This window comes from Rhinolophus sinicus, linkage group LG06 (assembly GCF_036562045.2).
Source record: "Rhinolophus sinicus isolate RSC01 linkage group LG06, ASM3656204v1, whole genome shotgun sequence".
NCBI classification, from domain to species: domain Eukaryota; kingdom Metazoa; phylum Chordata; class Mammalia; order Chiroptera; family Rhinolophidae; genus Rhinolophus; species Rhinolophus sinicus.
The window spans coordinates 157547280-157574764 of NC_133756.1; the positions used below are offsets into that span (position 1 = coordinate 157547280).

At 56.4% G+C, this 27485-nt stretch overlaps 2 protein-coding genes across 7 annotated transcripts in view; one reads left to right on the forward strand and one right to left on the reverse strand.

The window, feature by feature from the left end:
* Window positions 1-1948: 1948 nt before the first annotated feature.
* Window positions 1949-4775, forward strand: LRRC10B (leucine rich repeat containing 10B). Its single transcript, XM_019753981.2, has one exon. The coding sequence runs from the start codon at window positions 2770-2772 to the stop codon at window positions 3646-3648; it is 879 nt and encodes a 292-aa protein (XP_019609540.1). The 5' UTR covers window positions 1949-2769; the 3' UTR covers window positions 3649-4775.
* Window positions 4776-7033: 2258 nt separating this feature from the next.
* The window catches only part of SYT7 (synaptotagmin 7), a 62838-nt gene continuing 42386 nt past the window's right edge, over window positions 7034-27485 (reverse strand). For all 6 annotated transcript variants that reach the window (XM_074336468.1, XM_074336469.1, XM_074336470.1 and 3 more), the window contains 6 exons: window positions 23288-23423; window positions 18865-19135; window positions 15548-15717; window positions 14950-15064; window positions 14239-14438; window positions 7034-12013 (listed from right to left, as the gene is read on the reverse strand). In XM_074336468.1, coding sequence (XP_074192569.1) covers window positions 11909-12013; window positions 14239-14438; window positions 14950-15064; window positions 15548-15717; window positions 18865-19135; window positions 23288-23423 — 997 coding nt within the window. In that variant the 3' untranslated portion in view covers window positions 7034-11908. The remainder of the gene's footprint in view (window positions 12014-14238; window positions 14439-14949; window positions 15065-15547; window positions 15718-18864; window positions 19136-23287; window positions 23424-27485) is intronic.

The following is a 27485-nucleotide window of genomic DNA, read 5'->3' on the forward strand; positions in this document are numbered from 1 at the left end:
GGTCCGTGGCTAGCTCCTGGCTCAGAGCAATACCTGCCTCTGTGTCCCCTGTCCCGTTCACTCCATGACACCCCTTGCACGATTACAACAGCTATTGCTCTGCTCTTTAGTTCCTTTGTCATAAATACCGGAGGTGCCAAAACATGTACACACATTTTAAGAGATGTTAACACTTTGGTCAACATTGCTCAAGCAGTAGTTCGCCATAATCAGAAGTGTCTAGACACTGATGGTAACCACTCTGAGCACCTCTTGTAGTTGCTGAAGTCAAACGTGACTTGTATTCATTCATCTTTTGTTACCAGTATATATTGAGTATTACAATTTTAATACAGTTTTTTCCTTTCTTAGAATGTATATACAGGGCGGCCAGATGGCTCAGTTGGTTAGAGCGTAAGCTCTGAAAAACAGGGTTGCTGGTTCGATTCCCACATGGGCCACTGAGCTGCGCCCTCCACAGCTAGACTGAAGACAACGAGCTGCTGCTGAGCTGATGCAGGGGCAGCCAGATGGCTCAGTTGGTTGGAGCGCATCCTCTCAACCACAGGGTTGCCAGTTTGATTCCTTGAGTCCCGCAAGGGATGGTGGGCTGTGCTCCCTACAATTAGCAATGGCAACTGGACCTGGAGCTGAGCTGCGCCCTCCACAGCTAACACTGAAAGGACAACAACTTGGAAGAAATCCTGGAAAAATACACTCTGTTCCCCAATAAAGTCTTGTTAAAAAAAAAAGAAAAGAAAATGGTGACTGGAGTTGGAGCTGATGAGCCCTGGAAAAACACACTGTTCCTCAATACTCCCCAATAAAAAATTTTTTAAAAATGTGTATACATTTTTTTTGGCCATATACATATGGCCAAATACGTATTGCATGGGTGTTCACATTTGTCAAAAGTCATAATACTGTACACTTACAATCTATGCATTTCACTGTATGTAAAGTTTGCCTCCCTTTTTAAAAAAGTTAAAAATTTTCATTGAATACCTACAATGAGCCAGACCCGGGGCCAGCAGGGAAGACAAAGTTGCCTGCCCTGTGGAGCTTATATTACGAGGGGTGTGGTTCTTATCTTGACGTTGCATTGGCCACTGCTCTCAGTCCTTGAGCTAGCCTCCCTCTCCACCTGCAGTGGGGATGGGAGTGGGGGTGGGTCAGAGGGCAGGGTGCTGCTCAGAGGTGTGTTCCCTCAGCCAGTTACATGGTCACACGGAGGAGGCATGGAGCCTGCAGACTCTGCGCCCTAGCTGTAACCTCTACTCACTGTGAAACCTTAAGCAAGTGCCTAATCCCTCTGGGGCCACTTCCTTGATCTTTCATATAGGACTAATGATGCCTTCCTCATAGTTCTGGCATGAGAGTTAGCGGCTCCATTATGAGAAAATTCATTGCTGGAGGTGGAGTCATCATTATTTCCACTTATTGGCATGGTATATGGCTAAGAGCACAGGCTGGAGAGTCGCACTCCCTAGTTTCAAATCCTAGCCATTCATCAACCAGCGGGGTAAACTTGGGCAAGTCACCCACTCAAGCCAAACCTCTCAGAGCCTCCATTTCTCCATCTTTAAAAGTGGTGTAGCGAGGGTACCTACCTCATAGGGATGTCGCAAGAATTCAATGCAATACTCTCAGTAGTGCTGGGCACACGTCAAGCTGGCAATACATGGGAGCCAGTATTTCTGCCAGGAGCTTTGGCAGGAGGGCTCTGAATGGGAGGGGAGAAGGCAGGGTCACAGGGCTGGGCTGTTGGCGGGAGCATGCGCAACAGGAAGAGTCACAGAATGCAAGTGGTCAGCGTTGGTGCTGCTCAAAGGCGCTCACGTGTCCCAATCCTCTGTCCACCGCAGGCACACAGATTTTGAGCATAGCAGGAGGGACACAGCAGGAGGGACACAGCAGGAGATAGGGGTGTGAGTACACTAACGAGGAACCTGTTGGTCAATGAGGGTGTCCGGGGCAGGCAGCGGGACCGGAGCCAAGCCCCGAGTCTCTGAACATCCTCCGATGTGACCCACCCTGAAATGGGCCAGAAAGTAACAATGTTCCGAGTTACAATCCTGAAGTGATTCTAGCGGGAAGACTGGTCGCATGCCGCTGGACGTAAGTGGCCGGCAGTGACCACAACCCTCAGTCCCTCCTCGAGACCCACGTGTCCAGAGTCCGGGGTCGCGGGCCAGCGTTTTCTCCGTCCTCGGTCCCTTCTTGGACTTGCCACTCTGGGAGCATACGACAGCACACCGAAACGGCTCGTTGTGACTGAAGTGTGGACAGCATCTAACGTCGGGTCTGTGGTGGCACAGAGCCTGGCTTGTGAAGAGCGGACCTTAGGTTCTTTTGGTTCGCGCTGGCTCCAGGGCGGGTCGGTTGGGCGGACGCAAAGCGGGCCTGGGCGCCCGGACCCCGCACCGGTAGCACCTTGGCCCCGCCCCGCTCCTCCCTCCCTCCGCCTCATTGGCAGCCGCACGCGCGTCGGGGGTTGCCAGGGCGACGGGTCGCTTAGTTGCGAGTCAGCGCAAAACCGATCCAGTCGGCCACCGGCGGAGGGAGCTGGGGGAGGCCCGAGGAAGGGCAGCGGAGAGCGGCGGCCGGGCTCCAAGCGGGCGCCTCCTCCCGGCCCCGCACGGCCCCCCTCCCGGCGCAGGGGCAGGCCGGGGCGGGGGGCCCCGGAGCCGGCGAGGCCTCGGCCCCGTCGGGGAGACCAGGGGGCCGCCAGGTCGGAGCGATGCCGGACGGCGGCGGCGGCCCCGGCGGCCCCGGCTGGGGCCGGTGACCATGGGCATCGCCGAGTCCACTCTGGACGAGCTGCCGTCGGACGCGGAGGAGCAGCTGCGCCACGGCGAGCAGCAGCTGGAGCTGAGCGGGAAGCGGTTACGGCGGCTGCCCAGCGCCGTTTGCGCGCTGAGCCGCCTGGAGAAACTGTACGTGAGCGGCACGGGGCTGCGTGAGCTGCCGGAGGAGATCGAGGAGCTGCGTGAGCTGCGCATCCTGGCACTCGACTTCAACAAACTCGAGCGCCTGCCCGACGGCCTATGTCGCCTGCCGCGCCTCACTCGCCTCTACCTGGGCGGCAACCGGCTGCTGGCGCTGCCCAACGACTTCTCACAGCTGCAGAGCCTGCGCTGCCTCTGGATCGAGGGCAACTTCCTGCGGCGCTTCCCGCGGCCGCTGCTGCGCCTGGTGGCGCTGCAGTCGCTACAGATGGGCGACAACCGGCTGCGCGCGCTGCCCGCCGAGCTGCCGCGCATGACGGGCCTGCGTGGCCTCTGGCTCTACGGCAACCGCTTCGAGGTGTTCCCGCCCGCGCTGCTGCGCATGGGCCGCCTGCACATTCTCGACATGGACCGCAACCGCCTGGGCGGCTTTCCGGACCTGCACCCGCTGCGCTCCCTGCGCGTCTTCTCCTACGACCACAACCCGGTTACTGGTCCCCCGCGTGTCGCAGACACTGTCTTCCTCGTGGGCGAGGGCGCCGTCGAGCGCATGGCGGAGCGCGACGAGCCCATCCCCCGGCCTCCACCTCGGCGCCGGGCCCGGGCCTTTGAGGACGAGGAGGAAGAAGACCTGCTCATAGGGGGCGGTGGTTCCAAGGCTCTGGGGCCCCCCGGGGGCAGCCTCCGCGCCCTGGATGCCGCTCCAGGACTGGGCACCTGAGCCTGTGCTCTGGGTGATGGGCTCCGGCCACTCTGCGAGGAGGTGCTCTGGGAAGGTCTTTGGAAGCGGTGGGCAGAGGAGGGGCGACTTTGGGTGAGCTGCAGAGGATAGGCAGTCCTGGGGGCCATCTTCAGACATTCTTGGGTAGTAAGAAGACTGCCTCCTGGATGGTCTCTGGGCAGTCATCAGATCAAGAAGTCCTGGCTCTATCCAGTTCCCTGTATCTCTGTCCTGTCCCTGATAGCATCACTGACAGCACAGTAGTGGTGCCAGCTTCCCTTTGGAACCAGGGTCACCACTGTCTGCGGAATCATCACCTTGGCTGGGCCGGGATGCCTAGGATGCCCACCAGCCTCCCTCCTCCTGGAGTTTGGATATCCTAGACCCACCTTTTCTGGTGCAGGAGCTGCTACCTCTGGGTGGACTGCATGCCGGTGGGAAGCAGGACTGCTCTTGAATGAGGGCCTGGCCCAGGAGTAGGGGCTTGGAGAGGCCGGTGCCCAGGACAGAAGTGAGAAACGGATTAAGGCCCTAACACCGCAGCTGCCCTTACCCCTTCGGGGCTCATCATACATACCTCCCTCCCCAGGCGCCCTAAAATTTGTGAGGGGAAAGGGGGCTCAGGAGGCAGGATCTCCTGTCTTTGATTCAGTTCTCGTCTCCCAGCTTGTGCCTGGAATCTTGCTGGGAAAGGCTCTGCTGCCCTTCCCCATAACCTGAACTTCCAACTGTCAATTTTGAAAAGAAGCCACTGTGCCTCTAGGCCTCCTGCACTGAAGAGAGAGACTCTCTGCTCTGGGAGGCTGCCCCAGTGCCTCTCCCACTGCCTGCACTCTCCATTCCCTTAAATGGGCACAGTCAGGGTGGCTGGCAGGGCATGGGGCATGGGACGAGCACTGTGTGCCTCTACTCCGTCACCAGGGATCGCCTCAAGGGGGTGAGGAGTGGAGCCTCGCTCTGCAATTCCCAGAGCCAGATCTTTCCCATCCAAGCAATAATGGGAGGAGGGGGCCAGGGCCAGGGCCATTCAGGGACACTGTCAGGGGCAGTCGCCCCACATGGTAGTGTTTTCTTTAGGAAGAAAAAAACTGAGCTGTAAACATAAATTACATTTCTTGGAGAAAGAATGTGCATTTCCCACATGCCTGTTTATTTATAAGCCCTGGGAGCACTGGGTCCCATTGCTGTGGGGACCCTGGGCTCCCTCTGGCGCTGCCCTCTGTCCATGTGCCCCAACTCTGCATTAAACTGGCTCAGCCAACTGTTAGGTTCTGTCTGGGGAACAAGCACTTGTCCTCAGTCACAAATGGCTTTGGCTGCTCAAAGCTGGTCTCAGGTCTTGCTGTATCTTCCTCTCTGCTTCCCAGCCTCCCACTGCACCCTACTTCCTTGGTCTTCTCCAGCTTAATTCTCAGGTCCCTGACTCTTAATATGTTTTTGAATCTCCCTCAAGCTGGGCTGAACTGTCTGTATTTCTTCACAGGTGCTGACCCCCCTCCTTCCCCTCTGTAACTCTATTCTTTCCTTGCTTATTCTGTTTTCTTCTGTCTCTTCATCTCTTTTTATTCAGTTATAGGATTACTTTTCCCCCTCATTGTTTAGGGGGGGGAAATCAAATATTTAAAGAAAGGAAGAAAATTGTAAAGTCTCAGGCCTAGAGGCTCATCTCCCCTGAGACGATGCTGCCAGGCCACCATTACCATGGCAACAGGACTGATGTCATACAAGACCCAAAGGTCAAGCCTGGCCCATCAGCTCTGCTGGCCATTGGGCTGAGCCTGGGTTAGGAGGAGGCTGGGGATGGTCTGGAGCCATTAGCTTGCAAGTGAGAGAGAAGGCCTTCAAATGGACAGAAAGAGCTGGTGGATGGGGAATATTGGAGGCAGTGTCCTTCTTTAGGAGGAAGAGGGGCCTGGGGTCGCTGCAGACTTTGTCTCTCTCAGGGCTCCTCAGGTGCCCATGCTCCCCCTGTCATAGCTCCATCAGGGCCAGTGGGCCTTCCTGGGTTCTGGGAACTTGGAGGAAGGAACTGAGATCTCAGCTCACTCGGGTGGGACAGGAGTGGCAGCAGGCCAGAGACTCCTGTGACTCCGTGACTCATGTCATGGCATGGGGAAATACTCCTGGTCCTGGAATCAGAAGGTATGGGTTCCAGTCCTAGTTCTGTTAATGACGAACTGACCTTGAATAAGTCATGGCCTGAGCCTCGGTTTCTCCATTTGCACACGTGGAGTTGGATTTATTTAGATCTGATGTTGCAACTGAGGATTCCATGCAACCTCGTGTTTGCCCACCTTCCCTGCGTGCAAATCTCAGATGGAGGGGGTTGGTGGTGCAGGTGGAACCATGGTGACCCTGGAATAACTGCTGGCACTGCCAGCCCAGGTGTCCTGCCTCTCTCTGGTCTGTTTTGCTAATCCTCTTCCCTTGCTGCATTTGCCTGAGTACTCTAGGTCAGACAAAGGCCCACGATGAGCCCCCCAGGCCATCCTGACACCTGGTCCCGGGCTTTGCCAAAGACACGCGCTTGCTCTCCACCATCAGGAGCCAGTTCCTTCTGGAAGTTACAGAGTTTGCTTAAAGTGGAGCTGATCCCTGACTTGAGAGCAATATTGAGGGACTCTGTCTCCATGCGGATATGGGGGAGATCAGGGTAGAAAAGGGGCTCTTGCCAGGGACAGCTGGGCCTCATAGCTCCCCTTGGTGATGAAGAGCGTGCTGGATTAGGAGTCCTAGCCCACCCCCCACTTAACTGCCTGTGACTTCTCACTTGGCTTTGGGGGGCAGGGACTAGGGGAGCCAATTTTGGATGGGCATTTGTAACAATGCTGTTCCTTCAGTTGTGTGGGGGTAGTCAGCAGGGTTAGGGCCATGGGGGAGTCGGGCAGAAGAGCTCTGGAAGAGTTATGTTTGTGCCAGACATGCAGGGCAGAGGCCAAGGCAGTCAGCAGATCAGAACTGGAAGGCAGGCAGTGGGGACCGGAGCACAGGGCAGGGCAAGAAACAGGCCAGGGACGGAGACTTGCCCATAGTATGAGTAGGAGGCCTAACCCAGTGCTGGACCCACACCGAGTGAGGTCACCCTGTCCTTGGCTGGCAGTCAGGTCTGGGTGTAGTGGTTGTAACCTGCTCTTCCTCCCTCCTGGAGCCCTGTGACAGGCTTCCTGGCGAGCAGAGCAGCAGAGATGGGAGGTGGGGATTGGATCCTTGCCTAGCTTTATTACGGCCACCTCCCTCTTCCTGCCCACCCTCAGGGGCTTGGGAAAGTAAGAACAGGGTGCTGGGGAACCGGAGCCCCTGCCCAGAAGCACCTCCCTGCCTCCAAAGCCACTGCATGGGCTTGCTCAGCCATCTGTCCCAAAGCTTCCTCAAGACGCCTGGGTACTCTTGTTCTGAGGATGGACATTTATTAGCACACCCAGGTGTGCCACACAGAACATGTATTCATACAGGTGTCCCTGCCCAGGGGGGCTCACAATCTAAACGAGACACAACATATACACACAGGACACAAACACAGGAGGGGGGCATTTTAAGGGACACAGATGGTCAAGGGAGCTACGGGCTGGGGCATACAGCGTGTTCAAGCATTGTCCTTCTGGGTGTCTTTGTGGGGGAGGGAGAGGAGAGCAGGACATAGCCCAGGATGGCCTTCCAGAAAGCAGTGGAATCCAGGAGGGACTTGCAGGAGAAAGTGAACACCAGAGGGCAGTGGTTTCAGGCACAGGGAGAGAGGGGCACATTTCTCAGTGTAGTCCTGGATGAAGAGAGACCCAATGAAGTAAAGGCAGAAGAACGAGGCAAAAAGTCCAGGAGAAGGCCCCAAGCCCGTGGCAAGGGGCTGCCACTTCTGCCAGGCTGAGCTGTCCCTGCTTTCAAGCCGAGATTTCCAGAGCCATTTTCCCAGAGAAAGCCTGAACAGAGGTTCTGGCAAGGGGCATTCTTCTTGAGAATACTTACCTGAGCCTGGGGCTCTCTCCAATCTCTGGGACAGAGATCAGCAGACAAAAGAAATAACTGCCTTTTAACCAGAACTTTAAACAAGGTTGGCAGAAATTGATGGGGCAGGAAGGGGGAGGATGGGCAGCTTCAGGTGGGGGTACTTAGTGCAGCTCCAGGAGGCAGCTACCGGCCAGGTGCTGGGGAGCAGGAGGTGCGCTGGCCTCCCTCACTCGAGTGGGGCCGGAGCCAGCAGGTGACACGTGACAACGGAGGGGCACTTGTTGCCTTTGTGCCTGTAACAGAGGTAGCACCTTCCTTCTGAAGTACCCTGAGAGCTGCCAGGCCTCGGCTTCTCCTGGTGGTGTGTGGGAAGGGAGGGAGAGGGGCTGGAATGGTTATTGCTCCTTTGCAGTCTGAGGGAACTGAGGCCGGAAGAAGGAAAAAGCTCATCCGAGGCCACAGTTGCTGGAGAAGGAAAGACACTGGGGCTCAGTTCCCTCAGGCTGGGTCTGGCCATGGGCTCTTCTTAGTTGGAGAGAGTTTTCTAATCCTACAGGATTAAACCCAAAAAGGGTATAGAGAAGCCACAGGCCCAGCCAACAGAGCCAGAGCTCTGCAGGGACCAGGAAGGAAGGGGAGACGCTGACCTGTAACCACAGTGGCCCAGCCATAGTTCAGGTAGTGATGGGTAGTGGAGGGTCCCCCTTTGATTTGTCTGACCTGCCTTGGAGGGTGGGGAGGGTCCCCTGGGTACTGAGGGAGGGGATGTTAGTGTGGGTGAACTACAGGGGTACCCCTCAGACCTCAAAGAGATTCCACTCCCAACAAGCCTTGCTTCAGGCCTGATCCGGGAGGTGGGGCTGCTCCTTTGCTTTCTGGGTAGCTGGTGGGTTTATATTCTAGATCTGAGGACAGGCTGGAAGGACCTCATTACCAGTGAAGACAAATCTCCAGGGTGACAAACTGAAGGGAGATTCTGCCCCAGGCTCCCCTCACCCGACTGCTGCTTCCCCTGGGAGGTGAAGGAGGGCTGGGACCCACAGAGGAAACAGCCAAGGCCCTACTTTTCCACGATCCTTTATTAATCAGAATGGGCCTCGCCACAAAAAGCAGGGCCCATTCCCACAAAAATATGATTTTGCAAAGAGGAAATCTTGCTGGCTTAGGGGGTGCATATGGTGGAAAATTTTTGTATGGTTCTTTTTTCCTTTTTTTTTCTTCAGTTTTTCTTCATTTCTCTTTGCTGCAAATTTTTTTTGCGACAGTGGGTTTTTTTGTTGTTGTTTTTTTATAAAACACTTGCGCTCAAGGACTCAAACACAATACAAACAATGGCCATCAACCCCCACCCCTGGGGTCCCAGCCAGGCTGGGGGCTCTGAGACCCCCCCTTGGCTTTTTTGTGGCTGTTTTCCTGGCGTCTGGCGCCGGTGGGCAGGTGCGGGGTCCCGGGGTAGGTGGAATTTGTACAGCAGTTCCGGGGAGATGGTCACAAGAAAGGATACATGAACGAGATAACAACTAAGTCTAGGGCGCCCACAAAGACTGCAGGTGACGCTCATGAGCTCATGAAGGGACCTGGGACACAGTGGAGAAGAGACAGATAGGCCCAGGCCGGCCTTGGCTATCCCTGGAGGCTCTGTTGGGGGAGGGGCAAGTGGGCCTTGCTTTCAGGGTACAGTAATAATACTTTGCTCGCGGGTAGCACCTTCAGTTCTCCTGCCTTGACCCCTAGGTCAGGTGACGGCGGCCTCACAACCTCCCCTATGAGGTAGGTGAAGTATTATTACCATCATTTTACAGATGGGGAAACTGAGGCCCCGAAGTATGGGTGATTTGCCCAAGGTCCTGGGATGGTGGCAGGGCTCCGGTGCCCTCCCCCACCCTCAAGTTCCCCCATTCCCTGTTCTCCTTTAGGCCTAGACCTCCCCCCCGCCCTCACCACCCGCCTCCTCCCGTGCCAGCCCACCCGGCCCTCGGTCCACCACTTGCTGCCCCTCCCCCGTGTCCCGGGTGCGCATCTGAGGGCTGAGGAACTGTAGGAGGGTTACACCAATGTGCCTGGGTGGGATCAGACTGGGAACAGACTGCCTGGAGATGCTCTGCATATGATTGGCTAAGAGTCCCGGGGCTCGGAGAAAATAAGGGACGCAGTTACCCCGCCCACTCTTTACAAATCGGTTCAATCCCTGGGGGCTCTGCAGTAGGCAGGGGGCCTGGATCGGCTCGCTCAACCGCCCGCCTCCCGCGAGGTGGAGAGGAAGAGGGTCCCCTCTGCTTCTTGAGACATCACCCTCTCTTCGCTTCCCCCACAGCTTCCAGATTCTCAGCCCTCCTGTCCCCGCCTGGGGCTGGTCCCCAGACCACCCAATAAGTACGGTGCAGTTGGGGCAGACCCCCATTTTAAGCAAAGCTACAATAGAGAAAAATTTGGATTTACAAGGAATGTGGGTGACTGTTTGCTGTACATTAGCACTCTTCACTCTACAAAATAATTCACCTACTTTGTGTGATATTCTTCCGGATCCTACGGGAAGGCTGGGGGCGGAAGTGTGAGATTCAATGTAAGAAAATTTTGATATGGGCAAAAATGTGACCTGGCTACTGTATAGAGCAGAATGCTCAGCTCAAAGGAGAAGCCTACTGAAGGAAAACGGTTCCTAAATGCCTATGCTTTTGCCATGCTCTGTAAATGGGGACCAGGGTCTCTTTCCTGGGGTGTCAACTCCATCTGGGGTAGAACTGGGGTCCGAGGCCGCGGTCACAGACTGCGGTCTCCCGGCGCCACCTGGCGGTGTGTGTCGGAATGTCAGGCCCAGGCTCTCGGACCTCGGGAATCAAGGCTGTCACCAGCTGTCTTGTATCAATACCAGGGCTCGCGTGGGGATGAGCAGGCTTAAACGGATCATCCTGAAATCTGCTGTCTCCAAGGGGAAGCCAATTCTAGAGTCTACAGCAGCCAAGGCGGAGAGACCACAACTTCTTTGTGTGGGGCAACGCCAGAACTCAGAATCCTGGCATTTTCCCTGCTTCCTCGGCCTTAACTGAGAGGGACAGAAGGAGCTGCTCTGAGGGACCCAGAGAAATGCGGACGGTGAGAAGACATTCCTGCAGAAGGTCGCATGATGCAAGATCAGAGACCACAACAGGGAATAAAAGGGAAGGTCTGTGAGCATGGAGGGTGGAGGGGTGTGTGCGGGGAGGGAGGTCTGCACAGTGAGAGAGAAGGAAGGAGGAGGAAGCTGGGAATCATGGAGAATATTGCCAACATGGCTGGGATATGAGATCTGGGAAGGATGAGGGTGTTAGGGGAAAGACCTAGTGGGGGCTTGGGAGCCCGAGAAGGAAGGGAGCAGGTGACTCCTCGTGGAGTGTGATGCACACAGTAGGTGCCTAAAAGGTATGGAACAATGTCCAAGAGATGAAATTGCTGGGGAAGGAGCTACTGGAGAAGAACTGGAGGCAGAGAGGGACCCTGGGGGGGTGGGTGAGGGCTAAGAGTCCCATGGGGGGAAATGGCAGGAGGCAGCCCAGCTCTCAGCCCTCTTTCCCACCCCACCCTGCCCCATCCCTGCCCTACTCACCCCTCCCCCGCCTGTCCTCTCCCCCACCCTGGCTCAGTGCATTGTCCTCTCTGGGCCACCAGCCCGGCTTCACTTCATGGAATGCTGCCCTCTCTGCATAGTGTAGTCTTCAGCACTGCTGGCGCCAGGGGGACGGGGAGCGAGCGCCTCACCCCATACACACACACACATGCACACTGTGGGCACAACACAAGTACACAGGGCTGCGGCTCCAGGACCCCAGAGGGGCTATATACTATCCTTGGCATTCAGGGGCCAGCCGGCACCTGAAACTGCCCTGGGACGGGCCTCTCCTGGCCAGGCCAGGGCCAAATGCCTCGGCCTCCTCTCTCCTAGGCCCAGAACCGGGGGCTGTGGAGGGGGCGGCCTCTCTCCACTCCAGGCACTGCCTTAAAGAAAACGGGGACCGTGTCCACCTGGCGGGCCTCTGGAGGGATCTGCCTGTCTGGCTCTCACGCTTTTCCCCACTTCTTTAGTATCAGCAAGTCAGGAAGGAAAGGGGCAAAGCAGGAAAATGGCTCCCAGAGCCCCTCCCCTGGAGTTGGACTGGTGGAGGATGGGGCTGGTACTTCCTAGAAATGGGGCCCAAATGATTCCTGGGACCCCTTCCCTGGCCAAGCCGTCAGGGTCCTCCCCTCATCCATGGCAGGGGGGCCAAGCCGGGCGTGTGCATAAAGTGGTGAGGGCATGATGGGGACCAGGGCCCTTGGTCCCCTGGGCCTCCCGTGGCCCCACTCAGGCCTTCAGCTGGTGCCACTGGGCCACAGGCTGCCGGGGACGGGCAATCATGTCCTTCCAGTGTTTCACCTCCCCGGGCCCGCTCTTCCAGGACAGGTAGATCTGGGGAGAGAGGGAAGAGGACAGCATTAGTGGCACTCTCTGAGGCATTGTCCCCTGCTCCCACCAGGGGGTGACACTCCATCTCCACAATGACACCCTCACTTGTGATCATGGGGGCCAAGGGGCCTTTGCATGCAGTGACAACCTACCCCGCAGGGGCCGTCTCCTCCCTCCCCTTGCCAGCCTAACCTAGTTTCCTTGTTGTGCCTCCCTCTGGGGCCCGGGCAGGCCTGGGCCTTCTGAATTAGACTCCTGACCTGTTTTGCAGGGGGCGGGGCGGGGGGGGGTGTTTGAAGGTGGTGGTGGGGGGGCAGTTCACTACCACGCCCTTCCCTGCCCTACCTGTTGGGGACTGTCTTTCCTTAATTGCAGTGGCTCCTACCTCCTGAGCACTTACTACATGTAAGCACTTAGCTAGGGCCTCTATACACATAAATCATCACATCTTGACCTGGGAGGCAGGTGTCTTATCCCCATTTTAGAGACAGAGAAATGAAAGTGCAGAGAGTTAAGAACCTTACCTACAGTCACAGAATTTATAAGTGGTGCAGAGGGATTTAAATCCCGGTCTTTGGACTCTACACGACCAACCCGATCCTGCCAGCCTCTATGTTAGGTAGGGACTGCACAGTGTCGGGAGTGGGGGTGCGCACATGACCTCCCAGCCTTGTGACTGGTGGCTGGCTAAGAGCATAGGGCTCTCTGAGCTACCCAGGCCAAAATCAGAACAAACTCACCTCTGCCTTGCTTCAGCCAACAGAAGGTAGGCCTGTTTCAAAAGGTATGTAAGGAACGCCCAACTCCAAAAGGCTAAGCTACAGAAGAGCTTAGCAATAGATACAGTTACATGGCCATTGGCCTGCGCTGGTCAAGGAGGGGGCTCAGCAAGCCCCAGCCGCACTTAGAACACATGGTCCCACTGGGTATGGGTGATGCCATCCTGGAGAACTGTCTCGCCTGGGACCACAGGGCAGCCAGCCACGTTCCCTGAGCCTCACTAGGTTAGCAGACGGGGCCAGCTCTGCTCCTTGAGGCAGCTACTTCCCTCAGTCCCAATAGATAAGTTCTCCATTCCCATCTGTCTTAGGGTTGCCTCCACCTTGGCCCCCTTCCCGGTGGGGACCCTGTCTTGTTTCCCCCACACAGGGCAATGCCTAGCTTGCTCCTGGCATCTACCCTTCCCCTCCACCTGCTTTGATCACTGGCTTCCTACACTGGTCAAAACTCCATGTCTGAATGGATACCCAGGCCCTTAGTAGGGAGGTTTCAAAAATAACTTTTATTCTAACAGTAACTAACATATACATTCCAAGTACTGTGCTAAGCATTTCACCTGTGTTATTGAATCCTCCCCACACACTGTGAGGTTGGGACAGTCTTACTCATTTCAAGAGGAGGAAATGAGGCTCCAAAAGGTTATGGCTATTAAGAGGTAGGGCTGGGACCTGGACTCTGGCAAACTGACTGCCAAGCCCACACTGTCAACACTAAAACATAAATAAACACGGGAATAGACATTTCAACGTAGAAAAATGGAAGGGTTTATGTCACAGAAGCACATCCTGGAAAAACTCAAGGCCAGGCATAGATGTTTTTGGCTAATGTATGACAAGGAGAGGTCACTTTCTACAAGAACATCCAACATATCTCAGGCAATTCTTACACCACCCTGTGAAGTGCTGTAGGGTCAGTATTAGTAGCTCCATTTTACAAATGAGAACACTGAAACTCAAAGAGGCAAGTGACTTGCCCAAGGACACACAGCCATTTAGCAGCAGATGAGGTGGAAAGCAAAACTGGGTCTTGGGAGTCTGACTGCAGCTCTCAACACTGCCCCCCACCCCCTTCCCCACTCCCAGTAGCTCACCGTCTGCAGATGGGACCGTGGGTGATGTTGCTCCCAAGGTCCTTATCCCGAGGGTCTTGTCCAGAAAACTCCCTTTTTGAGATCCAGGGCCCTTCTTCCTCCCGCTTACTTCTCCCCCTGCCCTGCCAGCAGTCTGCCCTCTGCTGACTAATCCACAGTATGGCACTTAGGGGGGATCCCACCCAATCCCTTCATTTTCAGATGAAACAGGTCCAGAGAGGGGAAGGGCCTGACCCTATCTCTCTGGCTGTCCAGCCCTGCGCTCGGCCACGACGCCCGCTGCTGCCCGCTGCTGCTCGTAAGGACAGACCCTTGCTGGGCGCCAGCTGGCGCGTCACCCCACCTGCCTTGCCCCTACCTTGCCGATGACATCGTTGCGGCTGAGTCTGTCCTTGTCCATGACGGTGATGATGATGGTCGTCTCCCTCAACTTCTCCGTGGGGATATCGAAGGCAAAGGACTCGTTGAAGATGGGGTTCAGGTTCCTCTTCATGGTCACTGTCTTCTTCTTCTCCACTCGCTTGTCCTTGTACATCAGCCACACCTTCACGTAGGGGTCTGGGAAGGAGGAGGGGAAAGGTCAGAGCTCCCCCGATCCCCTTTTCTCTCCAGGTGTGGAAGCTGGGGCAGGAGGAGCTGTGTGCTTTCTGCAGGGAGCCAGGAAAGCCCCAAGCGAGAATGAGGGGGCCTGGGGGATCAGCAAGTGCAAGAGCTGGAAGGGACCTTAGCATCACCTTGTGCCCTCCTATGAACGTGAACAAGGAAACCGAGCCCCACAGAGGCCCGGTCTCACCCGAGGTCACAGACAAGTAGTATCGAACTGGGGTTGAAGTCAGGTCTCCCACCACAGTGTCCCCTTCTTCCTGATTGTGGGAAGGACAGAGTCCAAGATGACGCTGACTCAGACGCTGCTCCAAAGGGGCCCACCCAAGGCTTTAGGGTAGAGGAGATGAGGCCGGAGGTGGGGCATGGGGAACAGGAGTGACGGGCACAAAGTGGACATCCAGCATGATTCCCGTGTCCCTATCTCCCTGGCCCACCTGCCCTCTGCCTCGAGAAGCCCCAGTACCTGACGTGCCCCCGATATCCATGGCTTTGAGGTTCCGGGCTTTGATGATGTTCACGATGATGGAGTTGGCAGAGGGGTTGTAGCAGAGAGACAAGAGCAGCTCCCCTCGGCTCCCCTGGGAGGGAGGGACCAGGGGAGGGCTGAGGCTGGGCCACGAGGGCTGCTCCCCTCACCCCCCCTCGAAGGGAAACTAGGAGGGGCGTGGAGACTAGGCGGGGGGAATGGTTTCTGGGGGGGCCCCCTGCCCCAGGCCCCCTCCATCCTGACCTGGGTGCTCACTGCCTTCTCTCTCTGCCACTTCTGTCAACACTTGCTCTCCCCTCATCTGGCAGGTCTGTGTGCCGCCCCCCCCATAGAGCTCCCATACCCCCCTACTCCCTGAACAGAGCCCAGCTTCTTTATCACAGCTCAAGCAAGTCCCCCCAGGTGCCAAGCCTCAGCACTGAGACCGCTGGTGGGAAAAGCTCCATTGGGGCCGCCCATCTGTACCCACTCCCCACAGCACTCTTGGCCTTCCTAAGGTTGAGGGGTGTCTAGGACTGGATCTGCCAGCCCTGACCTGCCAGCCCCCAGCCAGGGCCCTCAGCTGGGGCCTTACACTCCCATCGCTGCATGGCTTCAGATCCTTCCAGAAGGTCTGCATCTGGGTCAGGTCCACCTTGTTGAGGGGGATGGACACCTCCCCAATGGGGTCGTTGCGGCTGAAGCGGTCATAGTCCAGGACCTGGAGGTAGAGGACCCTCTGCACCACCTTCTCGTAGGGGAAACCTGGGGGACAGACAGTGCAGGTGAAGAGTGGGGCCAAGGGCCCGCATGAGGCCCAGGCAGGGCGAAGGTTCCAGGTAGGAAGGCCCAAGACGAGCAGGGACGAGAAGGACTATGGGTGGTGTCTTCCCACTGCCACCGCCCCAGGCACAACACGCCACACCTGAATTCAGACCTTCCTGAAGCCTTAGCAAGAACTGTCATTATCTCATCTGTGTGTCTCTCAACAATTCTCTGAGGTGGACAGTATCTTGTCCTTTGTACAGATGAGGAGACTGAGGCCTACACGGCTTAAATCACTTGCCCAAAGTCCCACAGCTAATCAAGAGCAGAGGTGGGACCATTCATTCACTCATTCGTCATGTGTCCGTCTCGGTGGCCGGGCCCTGGCCCCCTGCTCTCTCGGCAGCCCTGCCACTGCTAGTCGTGCTGGCAAGTCTGGGCAAGTGGCTCTGCCTGTGATGGCCACGGCTGCCAGAAAGGAAGCCCCAGGAGGACTCAGGGTGGAGGGAAAAGGTAAAGGCACAGAAGGAGTGGACATGCTACCCCTTCGCCTCCTTCCAATGATCAGCTGGTCTGTCTATCCTTCCTCAACAGGTCCCACAGCTGTCCCCTTCTCCACTGTCCCCTCCGTCATCCAAGTCACTGGCACCTCTTGCCTAGAGTCACAAGAGTCTCCAAACAGCACTCTCCGTTTGCTCACTTCTTCCTACTGTCCATTCTCAACATAGCAGCCAGAGTGAGCTTTTAAAAATAGAAATCACATCATGATACTCCTGCTTAGAGCCTTTCAGTGGCTCCCAGTGCACTTAGAATAAAAGTGTGTGCCTCCCTCCTTCCACAGCTTGGCCCGCTGTCCTCCACTCTTCACTCAATGACGGCTCCGGCCACACCAGGCTTCTTCCTGGCCTTTCAGCACCCTGATTTTTTTCTGCCTCGGCAGCACAAGCTGACCTGACCACACCCCATGTCCGCTTTCTTTCCAGACATCCGTGATGGGGTCGGATTCCCTGTTCTACACTCAAGCACGTTCCTTTCCCAGCTCATATCCCAGGCTGTAATAGAGATTTATCTGTCTGTTTCCTTGATTCTGACTCTCTCACTAGGCTAGGATTTCCAGGAAGGTATTTCTGTATTCAATCACCGGATCCCAGAGTCTAACACTGTTTCTGGCACGTAGTAGGCACTCGATAAATATTTGTTAAGTGAATCAATAACTGACCAAATGAGTGAGTGCCAGTGAAACGGCCTGATGGAGCAGCAGGAGTGTGCTGGGTGGACTGGGATGTTAGGCCTGAAGGACAGCTGGGCCAGGAGCTTGGATGGGAAGGAAAAGGTACTAGGAACCAGGGGAAGGTCTGAAGCTGGAGTCATTGGACCTTGGGAGGCTCCATTGGAGGAGGGGCCAGCCTGGGAGGTACAGAGGACGCAGACCAGCCTGGAGGCCTGGCGGGTCAGATCCAGGAAGAAGACAGGACACTTAACACCTTAGCCTGACTGATAAGAGAAGATGAAGAGCTCTGGAGGATTCCAGAGACGCTAGAAACACAGAGAAGCCTCTGACAGGGGCAGGTACAATAGAAGAGGAAATCCTATGTCCTCGGAACCCCTAGCCTCTGAATTCCTTCAGGGCCCTTTCCTCATATTGAGGGGGGCTATGTCTTGCTCATCTTGGAGTCCCCCAGGGAACTTACCCAGAAGACCCTTGGCATCTATTCAGGTGAAGTGCACGAAGACAAGTGTACTGGAAATGTCGGAGGTTCCCAGAGGTCCCTGCACCTGAATTAACTCTCTTCCACACCAGAGGAGGCAGTCTCCTATCTGGCAAACTCCTATTCATCCATCACAACCCATCTTGAATGGCCCCTCTTCTGGGAAATGTTCTTCAGCAACACCAAAGGGAGCTCATACTGGGTTCCTGCAACACCTGTGATGTGTTGGCAGCATGTGCCTTCATTATCTACACATTTACATCCTCCTTTATACAGGAATGCTTGATGGCCACAATTCTTTCTGTACCCCCAATCCCCAGGAGAGTGCCCTGCTCAGAGTTAATGCTAGGTAAATGTCTGCAGAACGGACCGGTGGATTGGGGCTCTGCCCATAAACCTTGACCTGCCAACTAGCTTCAAACACCTCCAGACAGCTGAGCCTTTTGCTGGCTGTGCCATCTCTAAACTGACCCCACACTAACCTGGAGAAGAGGAGGGTTCAGAAACATACAAGCACCCACTAGCTCACCTCCAATGATTTATTTAGTGGATGAGCTGGCTGCCACTTTGCGGAAGGGGTGGAGTGCCAGATGGCTGGGACACCAGATGGAAAAGTCCGTGGGGCATACTGAAGGTTCTGGAGAAGAAGGTTTTGTTCTCACTGGTTGAATGGGGGTTGGGAAAGGTTTATGGCTCCTCTAAGTGGGGAGTAGGGTCTGGGCACCCAAAGAGCCTGGGACAGAAATTGCTCCCTGATCACATACCAGCTTCCTGGTTACTGTGAATCCTCAGAGATAAGAGATAAACAAGGGCCTGCAGGAGAGAGGACATTTCCTGTGCATCTGGAGGGGCCTATCCCGGGTGGGGGCAGGGGGCCAGAGACTGGGAACAGATGAATGTTTTTAACATATAGTAGAGTGTTTTCTGCATACCAGGCACTGTTGTGCTTTTATAATTTGCTGATTTGAATCCAAGGCACAGAGAGGTTCAGAAACTTGCCCCAGGTCACACAACTAGTAACCACCAGAGCTGGGATCCAAACTCAGGCAGCCTGGGCTATAGCTGTGCTCTTAACTACTACACTCGGGCCACTCCAGATGCTCCATTTCTCGATCCTGTGGGTGCCTCCCTTCCTTCCTCAGGATGAATCCTGTGTTTGAGCTGAAGTCCCCATGGTGGCCCAGCTTTCCTCCTCAGCCTTTGGCTGTGATGCCAGTTCCACTTGATCTATAACCTAATCCCAGCTAGACACAAAATGCATCAGGTTAATTGGGCAAGACACATGCTGCGTGGGTGTGTGCGAGTGCACGTGTGTGTGTGTTTGTGTCTGTGTACAGCCCTGCACGTGCACGTGTGCCTGGGGTCACATGTATACGTGTGTGGTTGCGTGCGGGGATTGTGGAGGGGAAGAGGGGCTGTGGGTGGGCGGGGGCCTCACCTTCGAAGAGGAAAGTCTCATTCCAGTGGGGGTTCAGGTTCTTCCTCTTCACCTTGGTCTCCAGCTTGTGCTTCTTATCTGGCAGCAGGTAGATCTTGACAAAGGGGTCGCTGGTGCCACTGAAGTCCTTGGCCGGCAGCTCCTGGGCCTTCATGATCTTCACGGTGAGCGTGGACTCCTGGAAGTTGTAGCCGACACTGAACTGGATCCGGCCCAGATTCTCTCGGCTGCAGCCCTCGTGAGCCTCGTCCTCCTCGGAGCCTGGGGAGAGCTGGGGGCGGGGGAGAGGTCCGCTGCGTTGGGGAGGATTCTGCTTCCACAAAGTCTCCTCTACAGCCCAGCACAGCTAGAAGGCCCCCTGTGCCTGAGGCCAGTCCAGCTGCAGAGGGCTGCACGCTCCCTCTGGTCACCATGTGGGGCGGGTGGGGCCCGTCCCACATTCACACCCTGGAGGATGCTCAGGCAGAGGGCAAGTGCCTTGGATAGGGTCACACAGGGAGGAAGGGCAGAGCCAGGGCAGCCCCTGTCTGAACCCCAAGGCCGTGTACACCCCTCTCCCCAGCCTCTGGATGCCCTGGGTCTGCCACCCCCTCTGCTCTGACACAGGCTGCCTTTGCCTCCCCTCATCACTGCTCTACTGGCATGCCCTGGGTCCCCAGCGGCCGCCTCCAGTTTTCCGCCCTCCCACAGCCCTGCAGGACGTTTTTGAATATTTTGTGAAATACACCAACACAAAAACTTGGGCTACCAAAGAAATGAGGGAGATTGTTCACATCTCCAAAGACTTCACCACGATATTTCTTTGGAAAGTGACTCTCTGGGGTTTTGAGGATGATGTGATTTACAAAATGAGAGAGTCAAGTTTTCAGGAGCAACGTCTATTTGTGTAAGCAGAGACTGAAAACACGGACTCCCAGACCCTGTCGGATGAGCCTGGAGAGACCTGGGGCTGGAGCCTGGAGAGACCTGGGGCTGGAGGCTGATGATGGGGCTGGAGAGACCTGGAGGTGGGGTGGGGAGGCAGGCAGCAGAGTTGTTTCAAAGGAGCCTCAGGTGACAGTACTGCGCCACAGGCCTGAGGACCATGGGAAGGGAGGCCTACACCGAATTCAGCCCCTCCCCCATGGGTGGCACTTGGGCTGACCCAGCAACTGATGGACATGTGGAGGGTGGCACGCAAGTCCCATTCCTAGGCCGACTTTGACATACTAGTAAGTAATTGGGGGGAGGGTCTCCCAGCCACATCTTCTCAGCTGTGGCTGCTCATTGGGAATATCTGGGGAGGTTTTTAGAATCCTGCTCAGCCTCAGCCACTTGGGTGCCACCCAGGAGCCTGGGGGTCCATGTGGCCCAGGCATCCGTTTAGTAAAAGCTCCTCAGGTGATTGGATGAGAGTCAGGGGTGGGGCTCCCAGTACCACATTTAAGATGAAATTGATGGCCCCTGTTTTCTCTCCCCACTTCCCCCACAGGAGTCTTCTCTGTGCCCTCTCTTTTCTCCTGGAAAGGTGGCCCCAGGCTCTCAAGTACTAAATAATACAGATGATAAGAATACGTATAGTGTGCACCTACCATGGCAGAAGACTCTTACATCACCTTCTTACTGAATCCTGACAACAGCGGGCGAGGCAGTTATCACCACTCTAGCTGAGGAGACTGGCTCAGAGAGGTTAAGTCACACGCCCAAGATTGCAAAGCAATATGAATCCTCTCTGACTTGAAAGCCCGGTCTTTCCATTAAAGCAGGTCCTCATCCCAGGGCAACGTTGGGACTTCCCCCCAAGCCAGTGAGGACTCACCTGTCCCAGGTGAGAAGTATCCAAGTCGTACAAATAACAGTAACTGCCACGTGTCTGGCCCTGCCCTGTGCCGGGTGCCTGGCCATCACGCTCCCTACAGCATCCCGAAGAGGCAGGCATGACTGTGTTCCCATTTGGTTTGGGGCACAGAGAGATTACTAACTTGCATCAAGTTGCCTGTGATAAGTAGAGTGGGAGCTCGAAGCCAGGTCAGTGCCAGCCATGAGTGCCCTTCCAGATGCCCTCACTCTCACATTCAGATCCAGTGTCTGGGGCTTCACCAGACACACCCCTGGTCCCGCTTGGAGCTGGAAGGGGAACTGAGCTGCCCTTCCCGATCTTTCTCACAGTAGAAGGTCCCTCCAGCTCCTGCCCCTCAGCTGGATCCAGACAACCCTGCAAGCTCCACCCCAGGCCCGCTGAAAGTGTGGCTTCCTTACCCAGATGCAGTTTTCCCCTGGTGAGCCTTCCCTCTCCTCATACCAGCCCACTCCCTTTGAGACTCAGTTTCTGCATCTGTAGGGGTCCTGGGACACTTAAATAGGCCATGTTCCTCCCATAGTCCTGTCCCGCAGCCTGGCCCCTGCCACTGATGCCATGAAGCCTGTAAAGACCACTTGCCCCTCCCTGTTCCTCCAAAATTTGGTGTGGAGTTCCTGGTGACGAGTCCAGGTGGCCCCAGACCCACCTGAGGATGCTCTGGTCACTTGGCTCTTGGCTCCCAATCAAGGTAGTCTGGAAGGTGGGTGGGTCAAGTGGGCTTCACGCTGGAAGCAGGCAGTGGTTTTGTGCCTGCTCCCAGCCTTCCAGAACCACAGCCCTGAGCCCTAATTAAGCAGCTGGGGCAGCTCCTGGAGCTGTTTCCATGGCAACTGGGCTGGCCACCCCTATCATGCCCTGGGGGAGGTGCTGCCTGAGTTCTGGTAGAAGTAAGCATCAAACACCATTCGGGCAGTGCCCTGGGAGATGGCACCGGGCGGCTCAGATGCCGTGTGGCCCGGCCCCCTTTCTGACCCCTCCCCTCAGTCCCTTCCTCTGGCCAGCTGTGGGTAGCTGACTCCTCCTGACCCCCAACTTCTCACAGTCTGGGGCGTAGAGACCAGACAGCGGTTTACTTCTTCCTTCTTTGCCCTGCTCGTCTTTATCTTCACTATTGACACTAATGACCTGGCTTTGGCCTAGGGCTGGGCAATTAAACCCTGCCTGTCCACCTCTGAGCCTGCGCTGCCTTCCTCTGCCTGTGGCTGTCTGCCCCTACCGAGGGCCAGCAAGGGGCAGGCAAGCGGGCTGGGACAGGGCTGTCCCTTTTGGGAACCTAGCTACCGGGAAGCTGTAACTGACTAAGAGCCTTGCAGGGAGGCAGGACAGACTGTGGCGACAATGGCTGGGAGACAATGGCTGGGCCATCTACATGGGGGAGCATGGACAGGAGGGCAGTGGAGGGCCAGGCACGCCACCGGTGGGCGGGGAGAAGGGAAGGGGTGAGGAGACCCAAGGGAGACCAGAACAGGAACAGGGAAAATCTGATGCTCTAATCTGCATCCAAGAGACATGCACACTCTTTGGGCCCACCTCAGGCCTGCTGACTGGGAATCTACATTTTAACAAGATCCCTGGGCTGGGCTAGAAAAGGGCAGTGGGGATGGATGATTAGTCAGGCAGAACTCTAAATGGCAAAGGGTGAGGCCTGGGGGCCCTGGAGGCCTCAGGGAGAGTGGGGGCTGCGGTGCCAAGGCAGTGGGCAAGGGAAATCTGAACTGAATGACATCAGCATCTTCCTTCTCTCTATGGGAGGGGGAGGAGGGTCCTAGTCCAGGGAAAGGAAGTGACTTGTCCCAGGTCATGTCCAGTAGGCACATGGCAGGCACTAGGTTCCCACCCTCACACCCTCCCCAAGCCTTCCTGGGCCTTCCACGCTGCCAAACCTTGGACTGACTCCTGCATTCAAATCTCTAGCCTTTGGAAAGCACAGGAGGGGCAATTAGCTGTGACCCACTGCTACCACCAGGGGGTGCTATGTGAAAGCCACAATCTCTGCCTTGGCAAAAAATGCCTCAGAACCACAAGGCTGGGATCCCAGTGGGGTTGGGTGTGGACAGGAGAACCCCTCATAATGATCAGGACTAGGGGGTTCCTCCTCTCCTGTTCTTTTTGGGCCTTAACTGGCCCCCAGCAATGAGGGTTGGGGAAGATCCCTGGGATGGAGATATGAGACTCGCTCCACCGGAAGCGCTGCCTCAGACCTCTACTCAATTGGAAACCACTCAGAGAGAAGGCACACCTTCTGCCCCAAGTCCTCTGTCCACTAGCGTTTTCTTCTAGGACCATAAAAATTTCTCACATGAGTAGGTTTTCTTTGGCCCTTGTTCAACCCAGAAAGACACTGGAGGAAGATGGGTATTCTTATTCCCACTTGAAAAATGAGGAAACTGACGCACAGAGAGGCTGTTTTGGTGAAAGAGCTGGGGAAAGAACCCAGGCTTCGCTCACACAGTCACCATGCTGGTTCCCTTGCCTGACTGGATGAGTCCTACAATGTCACCAGTTTCTACACATGCCCATGCCCCCGCCCCAGGTTTCCCAGCCGAGCTCCCGTGCGGGCCCCAGGCCGCCAGCCCTTCTCACCATGAGCATCTCGCTGGTGAGGGAGTTGACAAGGTCTGAGACGGAGGAATGCGGCTCGGTCCGGCGGTCCGACTCATCGTGAGGCGTCTGGCTGGGCACTGGGGCTGTGTTCACTGCCTTCCCTCCTGTAGGCAACCTGGGGGCAGGGGGAGTCCGAATGAGCGTAGCTGGAGGGGGGCGGGGCTAGGCACCATGGGCCTGTGTGGCGGCAGGACGTTCTCTGAGACCCAAGCCGCTGCCGTGTCCTGCGGCCAGTGGGAGCTGTGTTCTGGTCCACAGGGAGACCTGGTCTCCCCCACCCCCAGTGTGATCCTCCTTGACTGTCCCTGTGGGTACTATTTTGGGGGTGCTCCCACTCCTTCTGTTCCCCAGAAAACCCCGCATCCTCCAGTCACTGCTTGCATGGTGCTGTCTGAGCATGCCTGCCTCCCTAGAGGCCCCCGTGCCCCTGCTGGGAGGGGAGGCTCCGTGGGGGAGCTCCAGGTTGTCTCCCCGCATCATTACCCTCTGCAAACACACCCAGAATGCCTCTCTGGATGCCCCACCTGTTTGTTCAGGCTCAGCGAGAACTTAGGTGCCCTTCAGACACGAGACTGACCAGGTGAAGCCAGGACAGCTGTCCACACAGCTCTGCCCAGTAGAACTTTCTGTGATGACAGAAGTGTTCTATATCTGTTATCCACGTGTGGCAACTGAGCATTTGAAATGTGGCCAGTGCAACTGAGAACTGAATTTTTAATTCTGTGCAACTTAAACTCATTTAGATTTAAATAACTACCTATTGGATAGGGCAAGTCGTTACCTTCTTGCTCCCCGGTCCCCACCCTTCTCCCACTCTGAGGACTGCATGTTTGAGAAGGCTCTCGCCCAGGGCAAAAACACAGGCAATACTGAGAAGCCCCGGATAGGACCCTTCCACCCTGCCCTGCCTACACTCCATCTGCCTTGTTCATGCTGTTCCCTGGGAGCCAGGCTCTCTGGCAGAGGTGGTGAACCCAGGCTATGTCCAGCTGGGACTCAGGAAGGGGGCACTAAAAGCCTGCCCAAGGAGCAGGCTGGAACATCCCATGAGGAGGAGAGGTGGGGGCAGGCAGCGAGGAGGAGATGGGGAGACTGGCAGTGTGGGGCTTGGGACAGGCCACAGTACAACAGCTTTCAGAGTACCAGAGCCAATCGTGGAGACCACACAGGCTGGACACAAGCCATGGGCCTCGGTATGGACCAGCCACCAGCACACAGTTGGCCTCGCAGGCACAGACAGACATGCATGGAATATGCCAGGCCCTGGAGGAGAGACACCAGGACCCAACAGCAAGGTATGTGTGCACATATGCATGCACACACACTCGCGTGCGACACACACACACACACACGCACACAAGCCCAACGGATACCCAGGGGAACAGGGGGAGAATGGCACGGGGGACAAGGCAAGTCAACCAGAGCAGCAAGATGGCACGCATACAGCGATGCACACACTTCAATCACGAGAGGAAACATTTGGGCATGCCAAGGTGTGCTGGTGAAGTGGGACAGACTGAAACAGAAAAAGCAGGGAGCAGTCTCTGGGACAGACACCCTGAGAATCAGACACACGACGCACCTGCTGTGAGAACCCGGCCTTGCCTGGACCAGACGAAAACACCCCCCTCTGCCCGGGGACACATGGGTGCCCATCCCAGGGGCTTGGCCACAGCAGAGCACGCACACACATGGACACACATGTGCGGACACACACACGAACACACACGCGTGGACACGTGCTTACGCAGGCAGGCACAGGGAGGAAGAGGAGACTGAAATAGCTGGAGAGGTAAAGTCAGGTTAAAAATAGAGGGGGAGAGGAGGAGAGAGCGGAGATTGACTGCTGAAGGTATGAGAAAGTTGGAGTTATTTTGGCCACACCACAGCGTCAGCGCAGCTGCAAAGCAGCCTGGGAAAAGATGGTCAGCGCCACTGAAGCTATTGGAGGTCACAGAACAGAGAAAGACAGAGAGACAAGTGCACAGAGAGGCAGAGGGAGAGGCGCAGGGGCCCGTCACTGGCCCAGGGACATCCCTGTGAGGAGCAGATGGGAGGAAGGAGGGGGAGAGAGAGGCCAAGAAAGGTTAGTTGGAGACGAGTGAAGAAGGCTGCAGGGTGGACAAGGGCACACAGAGGAGCGAGGCGGCCGAGGAGAGGCAGAGAGGAGGCGGGGGACACACACCGCAACAGGAGAAACATGGTGGCTTTGGGGCAAGGAGAGCGATGGGGGTGGTCAGGTCCCCGCCCTGCCCTGAGCCCCACTCAGGTGGGGGTGGGGCCATGGTGGAAACCATTTGGATCCCAAGAAGCAGTGGTGAAAGGGATGGGTGAGAGCAAGAGGCTGGGATGGGTGCAGGGCAGAATGGGTGACAGCAGAATGGGCACAGCAGGGTGTGGCAGCTAGGGCAGCTTTGGCCTCCCTCCTGGGCCCAAGAGCATTTTGAAATTCTTGGAGTCCACTGCACTGGGGCCCAGGAGCTGAGCGATCCTGGATGGGAGGTTCCCAGCCACCAAATATCCTCGGAGTAGGGGCAGGCACCAACCCTCCCATCTTGTGTTCCTTGCTAGATGCACCCCCTTCTTGTTTGGGACCTGGAGTGGCTGCTTCTTCTCCTGGGGTTCTCCTGCTTGCAGACCTCAGGGGTTGAATGTTCCCCCCAACAACAACCAAGGGCCACCCACCCCTCTCCCCAGGTCTGGAGGCAGAAGCTGAAGAGGAAGGGACAGCTGACCCAAGCCTAACATTCCAAGGTCCAAGGAGCCAGGAGCCCAGAGGGGTGGAGCCCTAAGGTGCCTGGGGCCCAGTGGGTGTTGCCAATGCCAAGTTCGGGATGGGGAGGGTGCTGGGAAGGAAGCGCTCGATTCTGGACACCCTTGCAAACACCCCAGAGGCCATGAGAAGTGAGCATCCAGGATGGAGTGGGCGTGACCAGGTGGGAATGGCATGGGTTCACTCGGAAAGTCAGGCTGGGTCGGAGTGAGGTCCCACAGCCTCCACCTCCACACCTACCTTTCCCAGGAAGGTAGGGGACAGCTGATGTAATGATCAAAAGGCATGAGTGTGTTAAAATATGGAATGAGACCTAAGTGGCAAAGAGGTAAAAATAGGCTGTGGGTGAAAATGGAGCCAGCTAATTAACACATGGGTGATGTGAAATCTCGTTTCCAGCCTGCATCTGCTCCCTCACACTTCATACCTTTCCAGGCAAGGGACTCAGGTGCTTAGCAGGCTTTTCAGGGCTTCAGCCCCTTCCTGCAGCCTCTTAACCTTGGTCCCTGGCCCTCTCCCCATGGCCCTCTGACCTGCCTGTGACCCAGCTCTCAGGCCCCAGCCCAGGAAGCCGGGACACCTGTGGCACCAGGTGGGGTGGAGGTGGCAGGCTCTGTTCCTCCTGCACCCCAGGACTTGGGCTCAGGGTGTGATACCCTCTGTGCCACTGAGTGAAAGAACTGGTCCTGCTCTCTCCTCCCATTCTCTTGGGGACTTCCGACTTTGCCCACCGTAGACATGTAACTGTGGCCTAGGGTGGGAAGACATGAGAATGCTGGTCTCCAGAAGCCACCGGAGGGGCAGGCAAGTCAGCTGTCTAACTCTCTGCCTGTCCTTTCCTAACCCACAGGCCCCTGGCAGCACCTTGGGACAACTCCTTCCTGCACCTAAAGGCCTCTTAATGAGCAAGCGTCAGGGTGTCTGTCCGGCTGACAAGATCTGACGAGTGCCCCAGCCCAAGGGCCTGTTCCACATTAGAAGCTTCACATGTCTGAGCTGGAAGGGGTCAGCCTGTCCAATCCTTCATTTGCTAGGCAAGGAAGCAGAGGTCCAGGAGGGGCTGTGACATGCCCAAGGCTGCAGAGCAAGGTTCTGGCAGAACCAGAGCTAGAAGCACGGCGTCCTGGCTGCTGGGCCACGTGCACTGTCGGGCTTTGGTCTGACGAGAATCAGACCTGACCAAGGTGAGGAGCCCTCCTCTCGTGACTACAGGTGTGTGGCCATCCCCAGCCTAAGGTCAAGTGAGAGAAGGCAGCCAGACCAGATGCAGGGCGACCCCGCCTTTGTGATGCTGACAGAGCCCTGGGACCTCCAGCCTTTTCCAGTCCCCTTCCTCTTGAGAGTTCCCCACGCCCTTCCTGAGATGGGGGCATCAGGGCTTCCCTGAGTTCCCGATGGCTGTGG

Bases quoted from the DNA above. Each gene is read 5' to 3' on its own strand.
- LRRC10B (XM_019753981.2), top strand. From the start codon at position 2,770: ATGGGCATCGCCGAGTCCACTCTGGACGAGCTGCCGTCGGACGCGGAG.